General features: G+C 32.6%; 1 protein-coding gene and 1 long non-coding RNA gene across 4 annotated transcripts; one reads left to right on the top strand and one right to left on the bottom strand.

Moving 5' to 3' along the window:
* Nucleotides 1–389: 389 nt before the first annotated feature.
* LOC143252464 (uncharacterized) lies at nt 390–15,357 on the bottom strand. The gene is made up of 3 exons (XR_013029004.1): nt 15,128–15,357; nt 2,318–2,432; nt 390–955 (listed from the first exon to the last, which is right to left on the bottom strand). It is a non-coding gene; the product is annotated as an uncharacterized LOC143252464 (long non-coding RNA).
* A 2,663-nt stretch (nt 15,358–18,020) lies between these two features.
* Nucleotides 18,021–24,799, top strand: LOC143252463 (uncharacterized). 3 transcript variants are annotated; one of them, XM_076504628.1, is made up of 5 exons: nt 18,021–18,917; nt 22,754–22,953; nt 23,564–23,729; nt 24,185–24,282; nt 24,706–24,799. In XM_076504628.1, exons 2-5 carry the CDS (start codon nt 22,906–22,908, stop codon nt 24,775–24,777), a joined length of 384 nt encoding a protein of 127 aa, XP_076360743.1. In that variant the 5' UTR covers nt 18,021–18,917; nt 22,754–22,905; the 3' UTR covers nt 24,778–24,799. The 3 variants fall into 3 exon arrangements, 2 of the variants coding, with proteins under 2 accessions (XP_076360743.1, XP_076360742.1); XM_076504627.1 differs by lacking the exon at nt 24,706–24,799 and having other exon boundaries at nt 24,185–24,659; XR_013029003.1 differs by lacking the exons at nt 23,564–23,729; nt 24,706–24,799 and having other exon boundaries at nt 24,185–24,664.
* Nucleotides 24,800–26,627: the final 1,828 nt, after the last annotated feature.

Genomic DNA, 26,627 nt, shown 5'->3' with positions numbered 1-26,627 from the left:
TGATTTTGTTTGTGTAAAATTGCACAATGTTACTTAAGGGCTATCAACACTAAATGTTAGTTGTCCCTAATTTTGAAATGGTTAACCAGAGGGAAGGTTGCTAGTGACCAGCACTCATAACCGATTTTAGGGATATTCTTATCAAATGATAGTATCTGTCTATCATTCTTATAATACACTCACAGCTCCAAAGTGTGGAGCAGGATATGAATTGTGAATCAACCACTATGCCATGTCTGCCTCTACATTTTGTGACCCATCTGAAAAAATTGTGAACTTATACACTCTTTTTTATTTCAAATCCTTTAGTTATTTTGTGTAAATATGTTAATTACATATAATGTTGTCATTATGTTATGTGAGTTAGAACAAAATGTAAACCATTTAGACAGAGAATTAACTGAAATTTAATAAATTATCTAAATCAAATAATAATATCAAAAGTTACACACAAATAATTAGATGTTACAATCAAGATTTTGGCTAGTGTACAGAAATAATTTTCTCAATGTTTAGAGATAATACAATATAAATTTATGTACACTGTTCCTTTAATTTCTTAAAACACAAATCTGAAAAGATACATGGAACAAGGACATACAAATAATACAAGTTACAATTTTGTTCAATGACAGAATATGGTGGTCCTTTCTGTTGCACATGCTCTGTTGCTGATTGAATAGATATATACAGCTTTTTTCCATCGTTTCACCAGATAAAGCATACAACAAAGTGCTATAATAGCATATGTCGCAGATCGAAATAATGACAGAGGAGACAAAATAGTCTGATGGTTATCAATGGGTTCATCAATAATTTTGGCAAGCAGGGCAATAGTTACAATTTCTGTAGTTTGATATCCATTTATTAGTTTTAACAAATACTTCTTCTGGTAGACCAATGACCGCCTGTAATTCTCAGCACGTCGGTATTTTCAATAAGCCTTGTAAGACTGCTGAAATGAAGGATGTGAAATGTTATTAAATACATATTCTTAAATAGAAAAAAAGATTTCCTAACCAATTATTCTTTAATAATTGAAGTCCTGATTTCTTTGGTTTCTTGTCATTTAGATAAACATAATATTTTCATATTTGAAAACACATTCATTACTTGGAAATTGCTGAATTAAAGGTTGCATTCACTAATGGTTACAAACACTTAACATTGTTCCGTAACTGTTTACCCTAAGTGGCAAGCTTATCTCAAAAGGTGTCACAAATTTGCATGAGTTATGTTATCCTGTCTCAGAGTAAATGTTATTTGGAACAACTGATGATGTACATAACATTGGATTCTGGTATACTGCACTTTCATATGCATACCATGCATTCCTATCTTTTATTAATAGAGGCATTGTTCAAAAGTTTTATTTGTGCAGATGTGTATAGATTCCATGAAAGACACTGGTGAAGAAGGTCCTTTAACTATTTTTGTTCTAGTAACCTATTCTTCTGTGTCACTAACCTAGAGTAGTACAGTTTTATCTTCATCTGACAAATAAAGCTGCAAGATTACCTGTATTATGTGATGTTAAGCACGCATCTTTTATACGAGCAGTCAACTGATCTCTTTTGATTATGCCCTCCTGATGCTTCATTGGGAATGACAATCAAATGGGTAGTATTAATTGCTTTAGGTAAGTATGACATTAAAGAGTTAATTAAGTAACATGAGATTCATGAAGTAACATCATCTCAACAGAATTAGTCTTACATATGATATCATCTGAATAAGTAAAATGACTTCAAATTTTACTCTCATTGTGACAAGTAAAATACATTTTCACTAAGTTTATTTGAATAAAAACTGTTTATTTCATGTGCACGCAATTAACTAGAGAATATAGAATTATTTTACAGTAAATATCTTAATGAATCTCCAGTAATTCTGTAGATCTATCTTGTCACTCTTAGTAAACATTTCTGCAAGTGGGATATTTTCACAATTGATTTTGAGAGAACTAACTAATCAGCACAGAAGAAATTAAAACTAATGTTCTTTGCAATGAGATATTAGTATTGTTAATTAAATATATTTAGAGAAAAACTTTGTAACTGTTTCTGTTGGTTTCGTTTCATTCAAAGAGGTGACTTGCAGAGTGCTATTGAAGTCTGGTGCAAGAGATCTACCAAGGAAAAAAGAAAAATCTAAGATATCTTCCTATCCTTTAAAAACATTGACAAATTATAAGTATACTCCCAGTTAGTCATTAAGTAACAGATAAAAGTGCATGTAAGTATAAACTTATTGTGTTCACTCTTAGAATTTGGTTTAAAATTTTTTAATATCATTTATAACCTTAAGCTTTCCATACCTCATTCCTTTTCTTTGGTTCCACAGCCAACTGTAACTGGGTTACTTTTATGCATTCTGTTTCAAGAGCTTGTAATAAAGCTTTAGAGTAAGGTTTTTCTTTTTCATAAGCTTCTCTGTTGGTAAGACAAAGACTGAAGATTACTTTTTGATATTATCAGAATGCTTTAATGGCTTGCAACAAGGTTAAACAGCCTTTCAACTAATTAAAACATTTAAAAGTCTCTTACAGAAATCCCTTAATAATAATATTAAAGAGATATAGAAAATAATATATATTATACAAAAATTATGATACAGAAATAAAAAGAATTTTAATCAAGTAATAAGAGATAAAAATTATTTCAATAATAAAGGAATTCATTTTCATTTATTTATATGTTTATTATTACAGATTTAATTTCTTGAATTTATTATTAATATTTCACTCTTCTATTTGCTCTACCATTATGTGCTATTATTTATAAATTTTTCCAATTTTCTAGGCACTAATTCTTAAAAGCACATTTTTGTTATCTATGTTTTCTTCTAAGTTACTCTTTTTTTCTGTTTTCAATCATTTACACAAATACATACACAATGTTATTTCACATTATGGGTTATATTGTTTGAAAAATGTACCAGTTCACTTCTTGAATACTGGATTATAGTTATATATAGTACAGACATGGTAGTGATAGCAACAGAGCAGACAGACTTAGCTGTGGTGTCAGTGAGTTCACTCCAGTGAATGCCAACATAGCCTGGTATCCAGAAAAACTGGATAGAAATGGAAGACAATGAGAAATGGGTCAGTCAGGCTTGAATATCAATGAGAACTAACATGAAGTGATTCTAGTGCCAGTAGAGAGCCAAGAGAGTCAGTATAAATAGTACAGTTGGTGTACAGCATAGCCTCTATGTGCTATAGGGCATGAGAAATGGCATACAGCTCAGCAGTGAACACAGAATCCGTAGAGGGGATTGTATATGCAACGACTGAACCACAACCAACCCTGGCAGAGCCCACAGTCACCTGATTTTGAACCATCTTTATAAACAGGAATGGAAGGATTGTTTGGAAGATGTTCAACAAACATAAGACAGAACTTCCAATTGGGAATCACTGCTTTCCTTAGATGACTCAAAGAAAAGTCACAGGTGGGGATGGTGATAAGCCATGGTGGGATCGATTGATCAGTGGAGAAAGCAATGTTATCTAAGAACGGACCCAATTCAGCCAGCTATGCTTGGACACAAAGACCAAACGGAAAATATGGCAGACCACCTATTCTGAAAAAACACTGCACAACAAGGAAGAAAGACACAACCCCAGAGGAGATACTGTGGTGTAGATCAAAGTTTTGCAGAATAAAGTAAAGAAAGTTGAAAACAACAGAGATGAAGAGGAGGTTTGTGAGACTCGGTGTACAAACTCTGAACTGAAGAAGTGTGCAGAGCTGAAGCCATAGGTGGTGAATGGGGTCCAACAATTTTAAAGCTGAGGACCTGGCAAAACTATAGGCCAGTTTGTAATGAATGAGGAATAGCTCCAAGAACAAACCACCTCCAAGATCTGTGATAGCGAGCTCTTAAGATGGGGGAAAAAAACGAAGAAAGGTTTAACATTTTCCTTACCTGAAAATGTATTTCCAACATATATATCTCTACATATACAATAGTTATTTCTCATGCACCTACTGTTGATTAATTGCACACACAATTAATCTTGAACTATGTTCCAACTAAATCACATTTTAATGTGAGCTTTACTAGTACATGATGTAATATCATTTGGAAATAACCATCCACCAGCAACATATGATCCATCCACAGTACATCCCCATCAACACTTGCATTCAGTATTAACTTCATTTATAGATGAGACAGGAATAACGTGAACCAATAATGCGGAGAAAAAGTTGGGAAGGTCTTCAGTGAAGTATGTATCTGAAACACATTCTCAAGTAAGGAAAATACTATCTTCTGAAACAATATAATTAATTCTTTTCACACAGTAGCCAGAATTCTACATTCAAACAGTAGAGAGGCCTATGCAAAGGAGTAAACCTAAATGAATTCCCTTCTCCTAAGGCAGCAGAAAGAAAAAGCCCATGGAACATGACACCTACTACTGAGGGTATACTATGATAGAAGGGCAACACTCATGGGATAGTGCTTTCTTCTAAGGCAGGGTTTACTTTTTTCTGGATGGAAGTATGAAAGGAAGACAAAGATTAGTCAATTTTTCACAGGGGTGGGTAGAAAAATATGTGACCAACTGATCTTTTGCACATAACAGATTGAATGGACATGAAGTGTAGTACATTTATTGTGGGATTAGATGGTAAGAACGTAAATTTATAAAAAGTAGAAAAGGCAGAATTCCTTATTTTCATATTGAAAAAAATTACTGAGTCGATACGGTTTTTTTTATCCTTCGAAAGAAGGTCCTTTAGATATCTGTGTGATGATTTGAAAGTGTAAACTAAATTAAGAACATTAAGTTTACGTGGTGGAAAAGAGAAGTGAAGACCTATGGCTACGACTGATTTACATTAATTATTTATGTTACAATTACTTAGGTTAACAATCTGGTCACCAGGATGAAACTAGGAATAAATGCTGTTAGTCAGTCAATTCAGCCGCAAAATTGTGGACATGTTCACGTCGAGCAATTTGTCTTCGTTCCATTAGTTCCACTAGTTTAGTACATCAGTATAATCAACGCTGTTAACAACGATTCTAAGGTAAGTAGTGTACACATTGAACTTTTTCAGTAAGTTGTCTTTTCTGTTGATGTTTCGTTCGAAATGCTTGATACAACGTTTGTTCCACCAAACATGCTCACCCACTTTTCGTTTTTGAACGAGAAGTTGGTAGTTGGTGATGACCAGGTGCCTCTGTTATTTCACGACTATATTACGGACGGCTACCGTGGATAACCCTTGTTATCCAAAAATTTCTTTTTGGTTCTTAAAAGAGTAGCCCAAGAGTTGACGGTGGGTGGTGATGACTAGCTGCCTTCCATCTAGTCTTACACTGCTAAATTAGGGACGGCTAGCGCGTATAGCCCTTGAGTAGCTTTGCGCGAAATTCACAAACAATGTTTTGATAATCACTTAGACAATTGTTTTGCTGTGTATATCCAAACTTTTGTATATACAAGTGTGACAGAGACGAAATTATTGGTAACAGTAAATTTGAAAACTACTGTTATAAAAGTAGCTTTCCTATTTTGAAATAAACGTATACTAAAGGAAGAATATTAATGAATATTAAGTCTCACTATATAATAGAGGCTAAAATGTTGTGTAAATTGTAAGTCACACTATTACTAGTTTTTGTAAGAATAATTTTTGTTAAAGTTGTATAGTTTTATCTGCTATTTAAATTATTGTTATCAATAATATTTATAACAATTCAGTGAAAATTAATTCAACCTACCATTTATGATAAATATGTGACAGGACCCTTTGGTACAGCGGTATGTCTACAGACTTACACTATTTCAAACTGGGTTTCCAGATAAGCAGGACACAGATAACCTTTTACTTTGACCATACAGGTTTAATTGCACATGTATTGACATCTTTTCAAGTCACATGTACTTCACTTTGATACCCTACTAAATTACAGGGATTTTGAAGATATTAATACTGCAATTTGATTTTTTTTCAAAAGTTAACGTTTGAAGGTTACACACCCCACCCGCAAGTCTAAATAAGGATTAGAATAGTGCATATGCACAAGTACAGAATTTTGTAACTCAGGTATGTGCTCGAAATCAGTGTTTTTTTCAGTGTATTTCTCTTTTACTTTCTATGTTTTAAGACATGCAACTTAAATTTAAACACTAATGAGTAAATACTAATATGTATATTTATGCAGAAACGTACGGTAGCCGAAACAGTATACTTTTGTAGGCCAATACATAATTACGCTTACTGTATTTGCGTTATTCTGATTGTCTAAACTAAGGTAAATTTAAAACCACATTATGCCACGTTCTAAACATGAAAAGTTTAAAACAATAGTATAGTAAATTTAATAAGTATGTGTCCAACTAACACGATACACACATGCTGCGAAATTCGACTGACATCAAATAGCTGAGCAGTAGTACACCTGTGATGTAAATGGATCGGTGTGGCTCAAAACCTACAATGTTTATTGGACCAGTGGGTTTAACTTTAGGAAAGATTAAAGCAGACATTTCTCAAGTAGCTTTCAGCAAAATTCGAAATAAACTGAACCGCTCATTTGAGCTGATACAGGAAAAAAAGCGGTATGTTGTTTCAATATGCCACTAGATGGCACTTCTAACAGCACAACAATTGTAAGAAATTCTACGTAACGTGTTCGTTCCTCAGTTGAGATTGAGCAGCTGTTATTCCAACAGAAAGAGAAATGAAGTTGAATTAATACACACGGTTTCTGATTTCCGATACAAAACAGAAAAACAAGATATGTTAAATCTACTGTTTCTAACTTCAAAACTTTTAACTATCCTGGGAACGAAGGTGGACTAATTTATATGTATTGTGTTTGCTAAGATGTCCCTCCTCCCAACATGGGAAAGAAGGTGGACCGACCACCATATCTACAGTTAAGAATGCCATTTTTACACCCAACTTAGTGACCCGTGCTTTCAAGATTGGAGAAGAGTATACCTAGTTTGTGCGTTGTCTCACTGTGTGTTCCTCCAAGAAGAGAAGTCACACTCGAACATCATCCTGATGACACTTTCTGAGGAGTGCTCGTCTAAGTTCCTCCACCAAGTCAATGTGAGATTCTCAATGTGATTCCTGTTATTATGTGTATTTTGGTAAGATATCGTATCAATGTTGATATTTCCTTACACTGAAAACATATTTCCGATAGATACTTTACTCTCCTCACACTTCCTGTTTCTGGTGCTTCTTTCTGTCAACTTTGAAGACTTTGTTTTACTTTAAATAAGAAACCAGCTGCCAGCTGTGACAGTAGAGTGTGTTTTAGTGAAGCGTTGTGCTTACTTCTTTACATGCTACAAGGCCTGGCATGGCCAAGCGTGTTAAGGCGTGCGACTCGTAATCTGAGGGTCGCGGGTTCGCATCCCATTCGCGCCAAACATGCTCGCCCTTTCAGCCGTGGGGGCGTTATAATGTGACGGTCAATCCCACTATTCGTTGGTAAAAGAGTAGCTCAAGAGTTGGTGGTGGGTGGTGATGACTAGCTGCCTTCCTTCTAGTCTTACACTGCTAAATTAGGGACGGCTAGCACAGATAGCCCAAGAGTAGCTTTGGGCAAGATTCAAAAAGCAAACAAAACAATACATGCTACAACGCAGCTGAACCAAGTTGAAAGATGGGTGAGAGTTTCAAGGCTTGTGTGAGCAAAAATATTTTCGCATATTCAACTGAACAAGAATATCTGTCATGTGAGAACAGAAATATATTCTATCGAAAATAGTATGAAACCAGATCTGATATAACTTTCCATGTGTGTATAGTCTTAATTTTGTTTCAAAACGGTGCCTAACAAACAGTTTTGGGAATCTTATTACATTGTTTTTCCAAAATAAAGTTTGTGTCAGCTAATCAAATATTTCCAATATTCTGAATTCATCCAGTTAAACTGGCAGACGAACAGAAATCCGTTTTCAACACTTCTCTTGTTATAGTTTCCACTAACACTTCAGCAGGTAAATTTGAAGCTAATTATGTTATAGTATATTTGGTAGAATTCTGTAAATCAAAACAAACCATTAAATATAAATTTCACTATGTAAATAAAATTTAACATTTAACATGGAAAATTATAATGTACATAACATTTAAAATCAATCAGGAATAACAACTTTATATCAAGTACAAAATATCTTAATAAAAATATCAATAAATAATTTATTGAAAAATATATTGAGATATAAACATTTTTAGAAGTATAACATCGAACAAATTAAATGATATTATGTGTGTGTTAGTTTTGTAGTAAATACAAATATAATTTACTTTTTAGTAAACTTAACAAAAGTCAAGAAATATGAATTTGTATAACTAGTATATTTTGCTGTTATTTATCAAACTTTCTAAACCTGTATTCCTTACTTAGTTTTTATTATAGAGGAACTTCCATTTCTCATAACGGGAAAATTTATAAGTTAACATATTAAGTCATTTATATTATTAATTATGTTTCTCTCAGACACAAACCTACTTATAACAACCACTACATGAAGTAATAATTCAGTATTACAGTCATTACTAAGAATCACTTAACAATAACATACCGTTACGTCACATTTTGATATGTGATTTTGATTTTTAGTATTACAGTCATTACTAAGAATCACTCAACAATAACATACCGTTACGTCACATTTCGATATGTGAATGATTGTTATTAATTCATAACAAGTTAGTGTTGAATATCTTGTTTGTTGTCAACAATATTCATACCTGTTCTACCGTTATTTAAATAGTTGATGTTGAACTTTGACTTCATCACTGTCTTTTCACACTCAATACGAGAAATGGCTGACATTAACAGGAGGCAGGTGAACAGACGGACAAACACTACTGTATAGATATATATAAATAGTACATAACGTTCTTTGTTCAATGTGGATTGGATTTCATTTTTCTTTGTGACTTAACACTGAATAAATGTCACAAAATTATAAATTACAAAGTAATTCTGAGTAAAACTGTTCTTACAGATTTAGAATTATTTCTTACTTAAAGTTTAATATTTAATATAAAGGTGTGCACTCAACATCTGAAAGATGCTCACAAGTCGTGGTTGGATAGAAAAAAAGTTAAAAAGATAGGTTAAAAAACAAAAAGCACAGAGCAATACTGTGATAGGTAACTGCTTTTTTATAACTCACAAATTATGTTTTAATTCCAGATTAGTTTGAACCCCATATCATACACCTGGGATTTCTTCTGACAAAAGATATCCGAATTTATCTTTGTTCATGGCTTGTCCATATTTTACATCAAAGACTACAGAGCATGTTGTTTTCACAAAACCGAACGCCATCTATTAGTAACACCTAATAAAATATGGGATTGTTCATGAAAAAACACAGGAAAGTTGAGTAACTCACGGTTTTCGTTTATACACCAACATCGTGAATAAACAAGACACAAACTATAAAATATAAACATTCTTTGTAAGGCTAACACTAATCTGGGATTAGTACTTAAAGAATCCATCCACATCAAACAACTTTAACCAGCACTGAATATCATGTAGTCTTCATTAAAACAGTAACATTTAAAATATGTACAACATTTTTTATTGTTAGTAATTTATTTTCTATGTATTTTAGTTTTTATTAAATTATCGTTATTTATACAATGTATTTTAGTTATTTAGTTACAAATAATGTATTATTTTTATTTTGCTTAAAATACTGCAGATAGAATCTGTAAAAATTGAAAACTTTATCTCTGTTCCCTTTTCTTATATGAATCTATTTCTTCGTACTTAACATGCTATTAATTGTCAAACATCATTTTCCTTCGAGCATACCGATTGCTAATGCCCTGATATGACCATACATGTAAATGAACTGTAGCCTGCACGCTGTGGCTCTAAAAAATGGGACTTAAAAAGTCAACCTTGACAATTGCTTTCTTTAGAATGCAAACTTCGACACGTCATTCCAAAGTTTCTCCTCTTTAAAGAACCAAACTGAAATTTACAAAATTGGTTAGCTTATCATATTTGTCAAAAGAAACTACTGGTGTGTTTTGAATTTCACTCAAAGCTACATGAGGGCTATCTGCTCTAGCCGTTGGTAATTTAGCAGTGAAAGTATAGAGGAAAGGCACCTAGTTATCATCACTCACCAACCACTGTTTCACAAAGGTATAGTTGGATTAAATGTAATATACCTCCAGTCACGCGTCATAAAGGGTGAGCATGTTTAGTGGAGCAAAAGTTGGATCAAGCATTTCGAACGAAACATCAACAGAATAGACAACTTACTTAAAAAGTTCAATGTGAACACTACTTACTTTAGAATCGTTGTTAACAGTGTTGATTACACTGATGTACTAAACTATTGGAACCAATGGAACGAAAACAAATTAATCGAAGTGAACACGTCCAAAATTTGAGACCGAATTGACCGACTAACAGTATTCATTTCTAGTTTCATACTGGTAACCAGATTGTTAACCTAAATAACTGTAACATAAATAGTGTAAATCAGTCCTAGCTGAAGGTCTTCACTTCTCTCATCCACCATGTAAACTCAATATTCCTTATTTAGTTTACACTTTCAAATCACCATACAGACACCTAAAGGGCCTTCTCATGAAAGATAAAAAACTCTTTATCGACTCAGTAATTTTTTCATTACGAAAATAAAGAATTCTGCCTTTTATACTTTTTATGAATTTATGTCCAATATTCATCCTTACCATCTAAGCTCTGAAGTATTTTAAAAGAATTATCAATAATTCAAAATATTTATGTTATATCGTCCGACAATATAAATAAAATGACTACTTGATCAAAATATTGCTTATTCTTGAAAACTCTACCACATTATCAATGTCCCTTAATTAATTATCATCCAACGTGAGAAGCATTCCAAAGATATCTGAGAGATCTTAGAAATAAAAATGTAGACATTTAACTAATGACGAGACGACACCAGGTAAACCATCATAAAACATTAAGTTGAGATTGTGGGTTATGTAGATATAATTATCCAAAATTTACTAAAATCACGAACTAAAAGCAAAATTATTTAATGATATAACAACATAGTATTGACTATGTATTAACAATTGCAGCATTATATAGTATTCAGGATATATAGTTTTGGTAAATTCAATATAAAGAATTAATTACGCCATATTTTCTAATCTCACTATTACGTAAAGGGCACGGCTTGCATATCTGTCTATGTGACCGAAATAATATATAAACTACGTCACTATCTGTTTAATGGAACCACAAACACAAATCTATGAAAAATTCACACTTTGGTATTCTAAATTCAGACAGTTTTAAAAATAATTACGATACGAACAAGCGTTGGTTTAGTTTTTGATTTTCGCGCAAAGCCACTCGAGGGCTATCTGCGTTAGTCGTTCATAATTTTGCCGTGTACGACTAGAGGGAAGGCAGCTAGTCATCACCACCCACCGCCAACTCTTGGGCTCTTCTTTTACCAACGAATTGTGGAATTGAACATCACATTATAACGCCCCCACGGCTAAAAGGGCGAGCATGTTTGGTGCGATCGTGATTCGAACCCGTGACCCTCGGAGTACGAGTCGAACGCCTTAACACGCTTGGCCATGCCGAGCCTGATACGAACAAACATTTGTTTGATGCAGAAAAGAATATTAAGTATCTTTATATAACAATAACCCGACGTTCACTAGGACTAAACCTGATGGTTTGATTATATCTTTTTTATTGATGTAACTCATAAATTTAGTTTTAAAAAATATAGTTTAAAAATGTTATTTTTTCAATAAACGGTAACAAATATAATACATAAAAAATTACTGTTTGCAAAAACACAATCCAAACACTTTTCCCTGCAGTACTTGCCGTAAAAAGAACTTTTTTCTTATAAAACGTTCACTTTTTCTAAATTTTTAAACATCCTAGTGTTTGTTAACCCTAATTACTAAGCCTCTCACAGGTTGTGGAGTAACGTGAATGTTATTAATTGTCTAACGTTTGTTTCTAATTTCATGAATTTAATTCAGATTTATAGAATCTCCGTATGTGAATATACAATCAAAATATTTATACAAAACTTTATACCTGCAATTTGTCCTGGTCGAAGTATCCGTAGAATGCAAAGTGAGAAACTTTCTTCTTGAAAATGTTTCTTTTTTTCGAACAGTTCGGTTTTTATTTTAATATCTTGTCTACTTAGTTACTATACGCAAATATTCAATATTATTGTGGTTCCATTTTATTGTTTTCTTTCACATTTTACATTGGTTGTAATGTAACAATACTGGTGGTTCAATTTAGTAACAAAATGACGTAAGCAAAATAGGAGAAAATAACAGAAATATAAAACTTATAAGTGAGGGGTTTTGTTTTCTTTCTAATTTCGCGTAAAGCTACTCGAGGGCCATCTGCGCTAATTGATGGGTAACAATGGGAAAGTCAAAAGATGTTAAAAGCAAAGTTATAAGAAAGAAAATTTCTCCTTTAAAATTAGTTAAAAAATTGTTGTGTGGTTGGTTGGTTTGGCGTCTTATGATGCAAAGCAACTGGGTTATCTGCGCCATTGAAATTGTACCTGGAGTATGAACAAAGGGTCGTTCTTCGCTATCACGTGCATAAGGATTTGTTGGTGTAGATCTCGGAACAAATTTGAGATGTGACAAGTCATATTAGTCGTCCGAAGATTTATATATTTATATATTATATATTTGTATCACATAAATATAAAAATAGAAAGAACTACAATATGCTTTATGATTAGATTAAAGTACACAAACAGGTGCTACTAAGAAACAAACATTTAAAGTTGAAAGGATATATTATTTACTAGCAGTGATAAAAATAAATTGTAAGATTGTGTGATGCTCTAGACTTTAGAGCATGTTTTTTCAACATAATTATGTGGGCGAGGAAATTTTAGAATGTCAGTATTTTTTCCCTAAAACTATAAAATTGAATCAGAAAACGCTGTACAAAAAAGTAAAATATAACTTTGATATAACACGTTTATCACATATTGAGCCTTTTAATATTTTATTCTGCTAAATGCCAGACGATTTTATTTAGCTTAGGGAAAGTTCTCATGGTGAAAGTGTTAATACAATCTCAATTAACTTCGACAGTAGCATCACTGCTAGTAGATATGGAACCATCTCAAGATCGCATGCGTCATTAGAAATGCAAGATAGCCTAGTAATTTTCGTATGAAACATTGATCAACCACGGGTAGTGATGCCAAAATCTGGCTTAATATTTTGTTATTTGGCTTAAAACTTTCTGTCAAAAAAATAAACAAAAAATGTAAAAATAATAGGTAACCCTTTTCGTTCAGAAACAAAAATATTGTTCTAGAGACCTAGCCTTTTTCCACAAATCTTTATTTCTGACTTAGTTATGGTAACACTGATATTGGGTCAGCGAGTCATTGTATGATGATAAATCTGAAGTGCTTGAACTAGTTTTAGTAAGAAATGATGTATTTTTTATTTTACTTTAAATACTGAAGATGGAATCTGAAAATTTCAGAAACTTTCTCTGTCCCTGATGTTATATGTCACTGTTTCTTCATCTTCAATATAGTTATCCAATTAATCGTCAAACATTGTTTACCTTCGAGCATACCGACTGCTAGTGTCTTGATATGATCATATATAAATAAACTGTTGCCTGTAATGGGACTTAAAAAAGTAAACCTTTACATTTGCTTTCTTTCAAAATGCAAGCTTCGACACGTCATTCCAAAGTTTCTCCAATTTAAAGAATCAAACGGCAATTTGCCAAATTCATTAGCTTATCAAATTTGTCTAAAGAGACTATTGTTTTGTTTCATGTACTAAATAAGTGGAACCAATGGACCGAAGAGAAATTGCTCGACGTGAACATGTCGAAAATGTGAGGCAGAGTTGACTGACTAATAGCATTCATTCCTAGTTTCATTCTGGCGACCAAATTGCTAACCTAAGTAACTGTAATATGAATAATCAGTGTAAATCAGTCCTTGATAAAGGTCTTCATTTCTCTCTTCCACTTCTTAAACTCAGTGTATAAATATAGCTTTAAGAAATGGAGTTAAAAAAACTATTGTTTTTTCAATAAACGATACCACGTTTAATAGATAAAAAATTACTATTTGTATCAGCACAATCCGAACACTTTTCCGCAAGATTTTTTTCTTAGAAAATATTCACTTTTCCATTTTTTTTTTTCAGTACAACGCTACCTGAAACAGCCGAGTCTTTGCTAATACTAATCACTAAGCCTCTCACAGGTTTTAGAGTAACGTGAATGTTACTTACTAATTGTCTAACTTCTGTTTTTCATTTCAAGAATTTAATACACATTAACAGAATGACCTTAAGTGAATATACAATTAAAATATTTATATAAAAATTTGTACTGGTCGAAGTACCCGTGGAATGGAAGGTGAGTTTGTTTGTTTTGAATTTCGCGCAAAGCTACTAGAGGGCTATCTGCGCTAGCCGTTCCCTAATTTAGCAGTGTAAGACTAGAGGGAAGGCAGCTAGTCATCACCACCCACCGCCAACTCTTGGGCTACTCTTTTACCAATGAATAGTGAGATTGACCGTCACATTATAACGCCCACTCGGGTGAAAGGGCGAGCATGTTTGGTGCGACCGGGATTCGAACCCGATCCCTCGGATTACGAGTCGTACGCCTTACGCGTTTGGCCATGCCGGGCCAGGCTAAACTATAAAAGAATAAAATGCTTCTTTAAATTTATAAAATGCTTAACACTTCGTTGCCCTCGGTAGCACAGCGGACTTACAGTGCTAGAAACCGAGTTTCAATACCTGTGGTGGACAGAACACAGATAGCCCATTGTGTAGCTTCGTGCTTAATTCTAAACAAACCAAACAATTCGTTAATGCCAAAAGGACCTTTGCTAAAAAAAACTGTGTTGTGGAAAGTAATGTCATAATCTAGTTCCTAAAAAATAATTAAGCGGTAATCTAATTAGGCTTATATAATTAACACTGTTCATTTACGAAAATTAAAATGGAAGCAAACACAGATTTCTGACAGAACGAACAAAGTATAACATCGTGTCAAGACCATACGCGACTTGAATATTAACATAGTGTATTGAAAGATAAACAAGTAAATTACTTACTCATAAATTGTATCCAATTTTCCGTATATCACACGATATGTGAAACGTAGTGTAAGGGTAACGAAAAAAAACTACTGCTTATGAAGTAGGGTGCGTTAAAACTTATAAAAATTAATTTGAATTAACTAACAGATAATGTTTTAAAACACTTATAGGTTTATAAGTGACATGAAAATTACTTAAAACCAGTAGTTGTTCCATGCATTATCACCTATTCCCCGTTCCATGGATAGCGCTATCTAGTATCAACTTCTATAACTGAAGAAAAACTAAATTAAATAATTTTGCTGTAGAAACCATTTAATTAATCAAAAACTACTTACATTCTGTTATCAAAAATTCAGCATGAAAAATTAAAAGTAGCAAAGTTATTGTGATTTCTGTTTTGGTTGTTTTATAATTACAAGAAATAATGCCAAACTGCTGCACTGTATGGTTTCATCCTCTGATCAGGGATGGAGCGCTCACTACCTGTATGCTATATGTAGATATTAAAAATTTAAAAAAACTTAACATGTTACAGCACTCCGTGGAGTGATTTATTTAAACTCTGTTGTCATATATTTATAGCTAAGTATTTCACTCATGAGCTAATTAAGGTGAGGCCAAACAGTGAATTTAAGCTAATGACATTTAATCATAATAAAATATATTTTGTTTTATCCTCAGCAACGTACTCCTCTAGAATAAATCTTCAGGATTTCATTCACCAGCCTTACTTGCTTTTAATTCAAGAGCCACGTGAAGTTTCTAGAACATTTTGTAATTTTCAGCACTGCAAACTTTATGCAGTTAATACAAGTATTATTTTTCTAATTATTAAAAAAAAAAGTTTGTCATGTCCACTTTTACAAATTGTAATATTTAAAATTTTGAAATCTGCTTTAAGATAATTTTCAAAATTACCTGTATTTCGCTATTATTTCTAAATAAGGGAAACAACTCTAAAATATATTTTAGCTAGTAACAATAGCTATTGTTACGAATAGCTAACGAATACTGGTCTAAACGCGAGCGTCTACTCACCGCTGCTACGTGTCCTTACTTTTTAGCTAATACATTTTATTATAAATATAATGCTAATCCCATCGCTAGCAGCATGAAGCAACGAATTCAATCTACGCCTACATAGTTCAAGTAGTTAGCTACTTCTTTTTAGTTGTAAATACATACAAACTGTTGAAATCATCTCACATCAGCAGGAACGCGAAGGGTCAGAGTTCAAAGGCCATGCCATAGCAATTGTTGACTTGCTTTCAAATATTTATTGGACTAATAATTTATGAATTTATGTCAATAACTTTATAATCAAATTGTAGATTATAATTGAAACTTTAATATTATATGTGAGTTAATTTCTTAATTTAGAAGTAAATATTAAAAGAACACACCTAAATGTGGAATATTGAATACAACACTCGTTAAAAATAGATGTTTGTGATGACAAAATATTAAGTCTATAATTTTTTACATATTAGGAATTCATATTACTATTATTGTTTAGAATTTTGCTCAAAGCTATCTGCGCTAGCCATTTCTAATTTTGCAGTGTAAGTCTAGAGGGTAGACGGCTAGTCATCATTACCCACCACCAAATCTTGGACTACTCTTTTACCAACGAATAGTGGGATTGACCGCACATTATAACGCCTTCACCACTGAAAGAACGAGAATGTTGGGTGCAACGGGGATTTGATCCCGCGACCCTCAGATTACGAGTCCAATGTCTTATCCACCTCACCATACTAGGCTTACCATTATTGACAAGCTAGAATATAAAGTAAGAACTTCATATCTTTTTACTTTTTTGGTTATTCAACTGTATATATAAACTCTAAAAAAATGTGTTTGATATCCTTAATGTGCGAAATTTTAAAAGGCTTAGTAACTTATGTCCAGCAACAACCGAGTACAAAGGTCGTGGCGAGAAGAAATACTTATTTGCTTTAATTGTTGATATATTGTTCTATATTTTAAGAAACAATAAGTTTCATAACGTATTTCTAAACGAAAAGAATCTATATACATGCATAATGTATAGTAATATAAGTGCTCGTCTGTTTGTTTTTGAATTAAACAAAAATCTACACAATGGACTAGTTGTGCTCTGCCCACCACGGGTATCGAAAGCTGGTTTTCAGCACTGTGAGTCCGCAGACATACCGCTATGTCATTGGGGGGCGATTTAAATGTTGCTGTATATTACAAAATATTAGTCCACTAACACACAGCCAAACCCGTATCAGTTTCATATTATTGGATACAGTAACATGAGTACACGTGCACCGAGTCAATGCACATTATGTAATGTTAGCTAGTACGAGTACAAGGTCAATATAATAAAAAAATAATAAATATACAACATTATGAGACTAAAGCTATTTAGACTAAAAACTTGTATTTTCGTGTTGCAATCATTCTAGCGTATATGTATTTTGTTATAACAAAGCCACATTGGGTTCTTTGGTGAGTCCTTCGAGGGGAATCGAACTGCTGATTTTAGCTTTGTAAATCCGCAGACTTATCATTGTACCAGCGGGGGATAATCATTCTAGTAGGAAAACAAACATAACTTATATTAATTTCCTAATTTTTCTATGATGATTACGAGGTTGGTCAGTTGACAGACCCCACATAGTTAGGGTATATAAAGCAACATAAAATATAAATTATTATTGAAAACAAATGTTTGAAGTGTATTTAGGAGGTTCTAGAGATTATACAAATAATATTTGAAATTTTTAGGATGAGAAGATGAAATTTCTTCGTATTGAGACTAGTAACCAAAAAGACACGATATTTTCACAAACAAATTTTTAGTGAAAATATTTCTTTAAAAATCTGATTAATCGATCTATTTTTGGGATATATGACGAAATTTTTAGGAATATTACGTCATTCGAAATTGCGTTAGAAGAGCAAGGAGACCAGTCAAAAAACAACTTCTTACCAACTCAATGAAGAAAAACGGTATCAATGGGGTCTGAAATTCAAGAACTGGACGCAAGCATAATGGAGGAAAGTGTTATTCAGTGACGAGGCTCATTTCTTTGTATAGGGTGAAAGACGTCTGCATGTTCGTAGATCTCCAGGTGAAAACTTGGAGAATCTCACATCAATCAGTTCGTTAAACATCTCTTGAAGAAGATGTTTGGGGCCTTTTTCAGCTACTATGGCGTCGGAGGATTACATATCGTAGAAGATATGATGCGAGGACCACAGTACATCAAAGTTTTGCAGAGAAGAGTCGTTCCAGAATTGTAAAAGAGATTTCCAGATGGATCTGGCATTTTTCAGCAAGATCTGGCTCCGTGCAACACATCGAAACTTGTGAAGTTTATGACTTTATGACTACAACGCGAATAAAAGTGCTGGACTGGCCTGGAAACTCTTCGGACTTAAATCCTATTGAAAACTTTGGGCGATTTGTAAAGAAAGACTTCGGGGAATAGACTGTACTTCGAAAGATAAGCTAATTCAGGCCACAATTGAGGTGTGGTACCACGATCCAAAAATTAGTAAAGATTGCAGTCAACTTGGACTCGATGCCAAAGTGGATTAATGATTTTCTGAAAAATAAAGACGGTCATATCATGTATTAATTTGTAATTTTTGGATTCTCAGAAATAAAACGCAAAAAACTGAAAAAATCGTAATTTTTCGTCTTGTTTCAATTAATTTGCACAATGGTGTAGTATTTTAATCACTGTATTTAGGTTTGTTACCTTGCAGTAATTTAATCACTGTACTGAGGTTTGTTACCTTGCAGTAGTTTAATCACTGTACTGAGGTTTGTTACCTTGCAGTAGTTTAATCATGTATTTAGGTTTGTTACCTTGCAGTAATTTAATCATGTACTGAGGTTTGTTACCTTGCAGTAGTTTAATCACTGTACTGAGGTTTGTTACCTTGCAGTAGTTTAATCACTGTATTCAGGTGTTACCGTGTAGTAGTTTAATCACTATACTGAGGTTTGTTACCTTGTAACAGTTTAATCACTGTACTGAGGTTTGTTATCTTGCAGTGGCCTAATCACTGTATTCATGTTTGTTACCTTGTAGTAGTTTAATGATATATGGTTCTAGACACTGCCAGGTATTGGTTGTGGTTAAACTCCTATTTAGAGTCTCTTATATCCTATTTATACTAGATGGTCTCATTACTTATGTAATTTTTATTTGGTTCCCATTCTTTACATTTTGGTGACATGTTATGACAGGGTGAATAGCATACCTGGTTCATAAGTGGTGTGGTCTCCAACTAAGATATTTTTTAATTTATCATACCTCAATGCCTTTGTTAGGGTGCTTATTAAAGGGAGATTACCTTTTCACCAGCCCTCCACCATTTCAGTGTGGGATTCTAGTTATTGTTTGAGAGGAGGTAAGATATCGTATTGGAAGTTAATTTCCTATGCTGAAAATATATGTTCGATAAATACTTGCCTCCTTTCACCTATCCTCCACAATTCTGGTGTGATTTGGTTTGATTAGTTATGATCAAGATCAAAGTGATTAATATGTTCGTTATTGGAGAGGACACTAGTTTATAATAGGGGTAGTGTAGTACTCCTGTTGATGGAAGGTTGCTACATGATCACATGCAGTAATAAGTGGGAGTAACAAGCAAGTATTTGCACCTATAGAGGGCATTAAAAGTCAGAAAAGCTTTTTATGAGGGGAGGTAAGTGTCTATCAGAAATTCATTTCAGGTTTAGGAAAATGTTAACTTCCGGTTCTAGAAATAACACAAAAAGAGGAGATGCTTAGACAAATGTTTCAGATAAAAACCATGAATTATAGTGACTATAGGTCTCTGAAACTAGTGAAATACACAAGCATGAATTATAGTGACTATAGGTCTCTGAAACTAGAGGAATATGCAACCATGATTTATAGTGCCTATAGGTTTGCAATTAGTAGAATACACACCCATGAATTATAGTGCCTATAGGTCTCTGAAATTAGTGGAATAAGCGTGTGTTTGTGTTTTTTCGTATAGCAAAGCCACAAAGGGCTATCTGCTCAGCCCACTGAGGGGAACCGAAGTGGAATAAGCAACCATGAGTTATAGTGCCTATAGGTCTCTGAAACTGGTGGAATACACTTTTATAGGTTATCACCTTTCTATTGCCCATATTATCTTAACAGCCTTTTTCAAATATATAAATATTCAAATACACCCTGTGTATTTTAACCATCAATTTGATGCTGAGACTTAGGAATTCTAACTAGTAGATGTGAAAACTGTAGTTTAACATTTTGAGTGTTTTATGTGTAAAGGTTTTTTTGTCTCACAGAGAAACTAATACTTTTATTCCTTGTGTGCAAGATGTTTTTTGTTGGGTTTTTTTCAAATGTTTGTAACTACTTTAACCTTAGTCTAATGTTGATAACGTAACTTACTGTACACTTCAAAGCTGGTTACTGTTTAACCTAAGTGTAATATTGATAACCAACCTTACTTACAATGTACATACATTGAAGTGGAGCAGGTGACTCATACCCCTGTGATCATCAGTAAACCAGCATGGATGTGGGGTACAGAGATGGGAGTTAATGAACATAGAGTCTGTATAGGAAACAAAGCAGTTTATACAAGACTTAATGGCCTTGAAGGCAGTAAAGAAAAGTTACTTGGAATGGCCCTTGTACAGTGTGCCTCTTGTATAGTGTTATTAGTTTTATTTGGATGCAGTGTTGATCTTCCTTAGAGTTTTAGTTTATAAATGGAATTTTGTCATTCTGGTTAAATCAAAAGTATCATTTCTGTTACTTTGTTATGGTTTTGTTGTGCTTGTTGTAGAACAGTTTTTGAATAAAGGTGTTTACACGTTGATGAAACTTTGTAGAATGAACGGCAACTGCCTGTTGTGGAGACACAAGTGTAAAGGACAATGTTTCGAAAGTCTTCTGCCTTTCATCTTCATTTACACGTTAGTGAATGTCTAATGTCTAAAGGTGAAATTGTACTAAATATAAGAACATTTCAGTATTCTCTTATTAAGTAAATTAAAAACACACTTTTGACCATCATTGGAAGGACATCACTAACTTATGATGTATCTTACCAACTGGTAGAAATATTGGCTAATTTCTCAGTTCAGGTCACCTTTGAAACACAGCACTAGCAAATGGATGACTATAGTCAGTTTTATTATGCACACACACATGTACAGTATCCACACTCTACCTTTTGGACTTCTTTTCCTTTCAAATAATTATTTTTTTGAAAGACTAAATATTTTTTGACCAGCTGTGACTATAAGTAATAAGACAAAGCCATTTTGATTGATTATTTTCACCCAATTGAGTTTGAATAGATGATTTACTGACATCTGAAGATGGCATTCACAGGTTTTAAGGGGTGACTTGAAAGTGTTGTAAAAAAATAAAATAATGACTTCACATCAAATACATGTAACTTGGACTTAAAACAAAGAACCAATCTGCTTGTGATTTTAAGTAGCTCGTTATGCTATAGCTTTTTATTTGACAAACTGGCAAATGTGAACTTTGATAGAGAATCAGCAAAATCTTATGAATGACTTTTGTTTTAAAGTTCTTCAGTAAATATGGTATTAAATCCATTAAACACACAAGTTTTGTTAAGAAGTTTCATTTGATGATAGAGTAAATAGGTATAGGTCTATACATATATAAGTATGTCTTACTGTTTGTTATATCTGAATGTGTTGTTATGTTGTGTATTTATGATCTGTATGTGTAATTCTGAAGTGTTTTTTTGTCAAACTTGGCATACTGGGGCTTAGTATGGGAAACATTAACTCCTAACATATTTTTCATTCTATAAAAGGGTCTGTTGGCTGTTTGGTTCACAACAAATTTAATCCTTCTGCTCATAATATTATCTATAACCTGAAAGCCATAATTAATGTTTACATGATACTAGTTGAAAAAGGGATATTGTAAATGTTTTAAAAAAAATTCTACCATCCTTTGTTAAAACTGAAGTTATTTATCTATCAAAGTTACAAGTCATTGAGAATATAGACTTTAATTGTTGATAGAAGTACATTACTGATAACTTTCATTGAGTTTGTGTTTAAATACGTTAAAGTTTGGAATCAGAGTAATAATTATTAAATGCATCAAAATACAATTTGCTAGTGCATTAGTTTATCATTACAATCCTGTTTTGTTTCAGTTTATCTTTAAAATACATTTGATTACAGAAAAGATTAAAGATTTCAAATATAAATCACTGAATTGTAAAATATTGTCTTTCTGTACTTGTGATATTTTTTACACTTTAAAACAAATAGTAAAAAGTGTACTGTACTGAAGCGTTAGAAGTCAGAACCTGTTGAAACATTTGTTTTTAGTTCTAAATTAATTTCAGTGTTAGAATGAGAAAGTAGTAAAGAAGGTTTTCAAATTTAATGTGCTGTTTTATACTGCAACTAGTTCATTAATGATGTACGTTAGATGTGTAGAGGTCCACTGAAAAACCAAATTAATATATTGTAACTGATTTAATGATGTCCATTAGATGTGTAGAAATGTATGGAGAAAACTGAACAAATATACTGGAACTGACAGTGTTAAGATTTAGACTGACTAGACATTGCATCTATTCCTAAGCTAAAATATATCTTTTACAAAGGCTAGGGTTGGAGAAGTCAGTAACAGCTTTAGAGACTTTGAATGTTATAACAAAGCTCTTAGCAAGGTATGGACAAGGAGGATCCTGCTCAGACATTGATCGCTCAACAACCTATCATAACAGTTTCATAATTGCTGATCGAAGTGAGGCCTATGTTTTGGAAACAGCTGGAAAGTTTTGGGCAGCTGAACGTATCACAAGTAAGTGTGTTTATTTACAGTATCAATGTTTTTGAGATCCAATAGTTCAGTATACATTGCATTATGCAGCCTAAAAACCACATTGTTGTCTGTATTAATAGTCCTGTTCATGTAATGCATATTTGTGTTTTCTCATTAGATATTGTAAATGATTGGCTCAGTGGTTTTAATACTATTTTCTAAATAAGAATCATTCTTAAAAGAATGAGTTATTGTTCTAAATTTAGTTGAGAGACCAAAGAGTATGTAACTTGTCTAATACTGACTTTGGAAACTACTGGGTTATTGTACTCTGTACAGTTAAAGGTAACAGCTGTTAATACATGGTTAATAAACATGTTAATTTAAAAACAATATCCCATCCTAAATAGAGCAGTAGACATTAGCTTAGAAAGGAAACCCCATCCAAGGTAGAACAATAGACATTTAGTTAGATAGGAGACCGTGTCTTAAATTTATTAGTTTGACACATTAGTATATTCAAAGTAAAATTTTGTTGAATCAATGTTTGAAAGTGTTATTAATCTCAAATGTTCTAAGGGATTTTTTATAACTCCTTTAAAAAGGTGAATATAGAAATATTTCAAATAATTTGTCTATTGGCACGAAGATGGATCTGATCCATGATGGACTGAAGGAATATGCACAGAACAATGGATGGTGGGATTCTAGTCATGGGGACTTAAACTTTTCTCAGTTGTTTGGGAATAATTATGAGGATGGAATAAAGAGATTCAACTGTGGGAACAATCTTTTGTTCAACCTATTGTCTTCAGGTGCATATTATTGTTTCCTTGTTTGTATTAGTGAGTTTAATTTCATGAAAATAATGACAGTTTATAAAACATCATAGTATATGAAACCTGTCAGTTTATATTTTTTTAATTAAAGCTATTAAACTCATCAGCTTATGCTAATGTGTACTTTGCACTTCCTATTTTAAGCTTATTTCTAAAACGTTTTCCTTGTATAATGGTTATCATTCAAATAATTTTCTCTTTTTTTTTCCTTTCCAGTAGAATTTCATACCAGTCTTAAACCTGCACTTTATTTGGTAATATAACAAACATGTACTTGGCTAAAGTACTTTATCTGTATCATACCTCCATATATATATATATATATATACTTTATTTGGTAATATAACACATGAATACATGGCTAATGTACATTGGATAGAGATAATTTCACTTTAGCCCTGGAATTATAAATTGGTTTGTTTGTTTTCCAGGTGAGTTTAGTGTTTCATCCATGCTGACTGTTTTGTGTGACACTGAGAGTGAAATTTATCGTGGAATAGATCACAAACACCCAACAGCCAGTAGCCAGGTACTGGTCTCACTGTTATGTGCAAGACTAATGATTGATCATGTTATAGTTTTCATAACACTTGGTAATGGCATGAGGTGTAGTGTATGAATCTTAAAGCCAGTTTCTAATACTTTTTTCATGAAATGTTGAACGTTAAAAATATCATTCTATGTAATATTTCATATTTTATTTGCTCTATTTTGTGTATTTAGCAATTTCTTTGTAATTATACTTTAACTGTTGCAATAGAAACTTCATGCATCAAATGTTTAAACATCTAATTTATTTTTTCTTTATATAATGTTCAACACAAACTACATTAATTTCATTAGAATTAAAGTTTATTTCCTGTATAATTTTTATGTAATATCATCTTTGTGCTTTATAACTTGAACTTTGGTTTCCAGCTTAAATACTTTTTACCATTTATTCTGTTCAAAGGTTTCTGTTTTGACTCCTGTAAGTTCGTCTCATCCTAAGTCTGTTAGTGAAGGTGATATAGAGAAAGGATGAAATATAACTGAAAATGTAAGAGTAAGTAGCTAATTATTAACCAATGATAGAAATCCTAAAGTTGCATATCAGGATTAAGCTAGGTAAAAACTGCACAGACATGTTTCTGATTTAGTTTTACATTGTGAAACAGTCCTTAATACTTCTTGACATTACTGAAGTAATAAGGCTCAGGATACTTTTGAAGGAAGGTACATTAAGTACAGATAATGTTTGGTGTATTCAGTATAGATAGCATTTGGTGCATCTCTGACCAAAAGTATATTCAATTTGGATAACACAAGGTGCATCTCTGACCAAAAGTATATTAAATTTGGATAACATTTGGTGCATCTCTGACTGAAAGTATACTCAATTTGGATAACATTTGGTGCATCTTACTCAATTTGGATAACATTTGGTGCATCTCTGACTGAAAGTATACTCAATTTGGATAACATTTGGTGCATCTCTGACCAAAAGTGTACTCAATTTGGATAACATTTGGTGCATCTCTGACTGAAAGTATTTTCCATTTTGATAACATTTGGTGCATCTCTGATGAAAAGTATATTTAGTTTGGATAACATTTGGTACATTTCTGATGAAAAGTATATTTAGTTTGGATAACATTTGATGCATCTCTGATGAAAAGTATATTTAGTTTGGATAACATTTGGTACATTTCTGATGAAAAGTATATTTAGTTTGGATAACATTTGGTGCATCTCTGATGAAAAGTATATTTAGTTTGGATAACATTTGGTGCATCTCTGATGAAAAGTATATTCAATTTTGATAACATTTGGTGCATCTCTGATGAAAAGTATATTTAGTTTGGATAACATTTGGTACATCTCTGATGAAAAGTATATTTAGTTTGGATAAAATTTGGTGCATCTCTGATGAAAAGTATATTTAGTTTGGATAAGATTTGGTGCATCTCTGATGAAAAGTATATTTAGTTTGGATAAGATTTGGTGCATCTCTGATGAAAAGTATATTTAGTTTGGATAAGATTTGGTGCATCCCTGACTGAAAGTATATTCAGCACAGAACATGGCAGTAGATGCTAGGACACCACATAGCCAAAGGATAAACAAGCCACTCACATCATTGACATTGAGAGGTTTAAAACTGTGGCCGAAACTTTGGCGAACATAACATTTTGTCATATTTGTGGTGATTTCATTTACCCAGTGGTTGAATAAATGACTCTGGGCAAAGTAGTCCACCCTGAAAAAACAAATTCAACAAGTTATTTTGCTATATCACTTATTAATTATAGGCATAAAATTGTTCTTTATAGAAAAGAAATAATATAGGAAACATTGAAAAAGTTGCTAATATCCACAGTTTATATTTCTCTAGTGAAACTGATCTATTTGGTTTATACTGCATGCTTTTTAATTTCACTTTTTTTATATTTCCAATTATAGAATTACTGTCAAAATTATAACTAAAATAAATAGTTTTATGTCACAGTTATCAAGTCTGTAGAAGTAATTAAATCCTTTACTCTCGCTAACTGTTATCACACAGTGTTATTATCACAAGTGACCGTCTTCAAGTCTGTAGAAGTAATTAATTCATTTAGTCTCACTAACTGTTATCACAAGTGACAGTCTTCAAGTCTATAGAAGTAGTTAAATCCTTCAGCCCTATTAACTGTTATCACACAGTGTTATCACAAGTGACACTCTTCAAGTCTGTAGAAGTAATTAAATCCTTTAGTCTCACTAACTGTTATCACAAGTGACAGCCTATACATTTGTAAAAGTAGTTAAATCCATTAGTCTCACTAACTGTTATCAGAAGTGACAGTCTGTATATTTGTAGAAGTAATTAAATCCTTTAGTCTCACTATCTGT

This window comes from Tachypleus tridentatus, chromosome 6 (genome assembly GCF_004210375.1).
Source record: "Tachypleus tridentatus isolate NWPU-2018 chromosome 6, ASM421037v1, whole genome shotgun sequence".
NCBI lineage: Eukaryota > Metazoa > Arthropoda > Merostomata > Xiphosura > Limulidae > Tachypleus > Tachypleus tridentatus.
The sequence above is the reverse complement of the archived record's forward strand: the minus strand, read 5'-3'. Positions and strand labels throughout refer to the sequence as shown.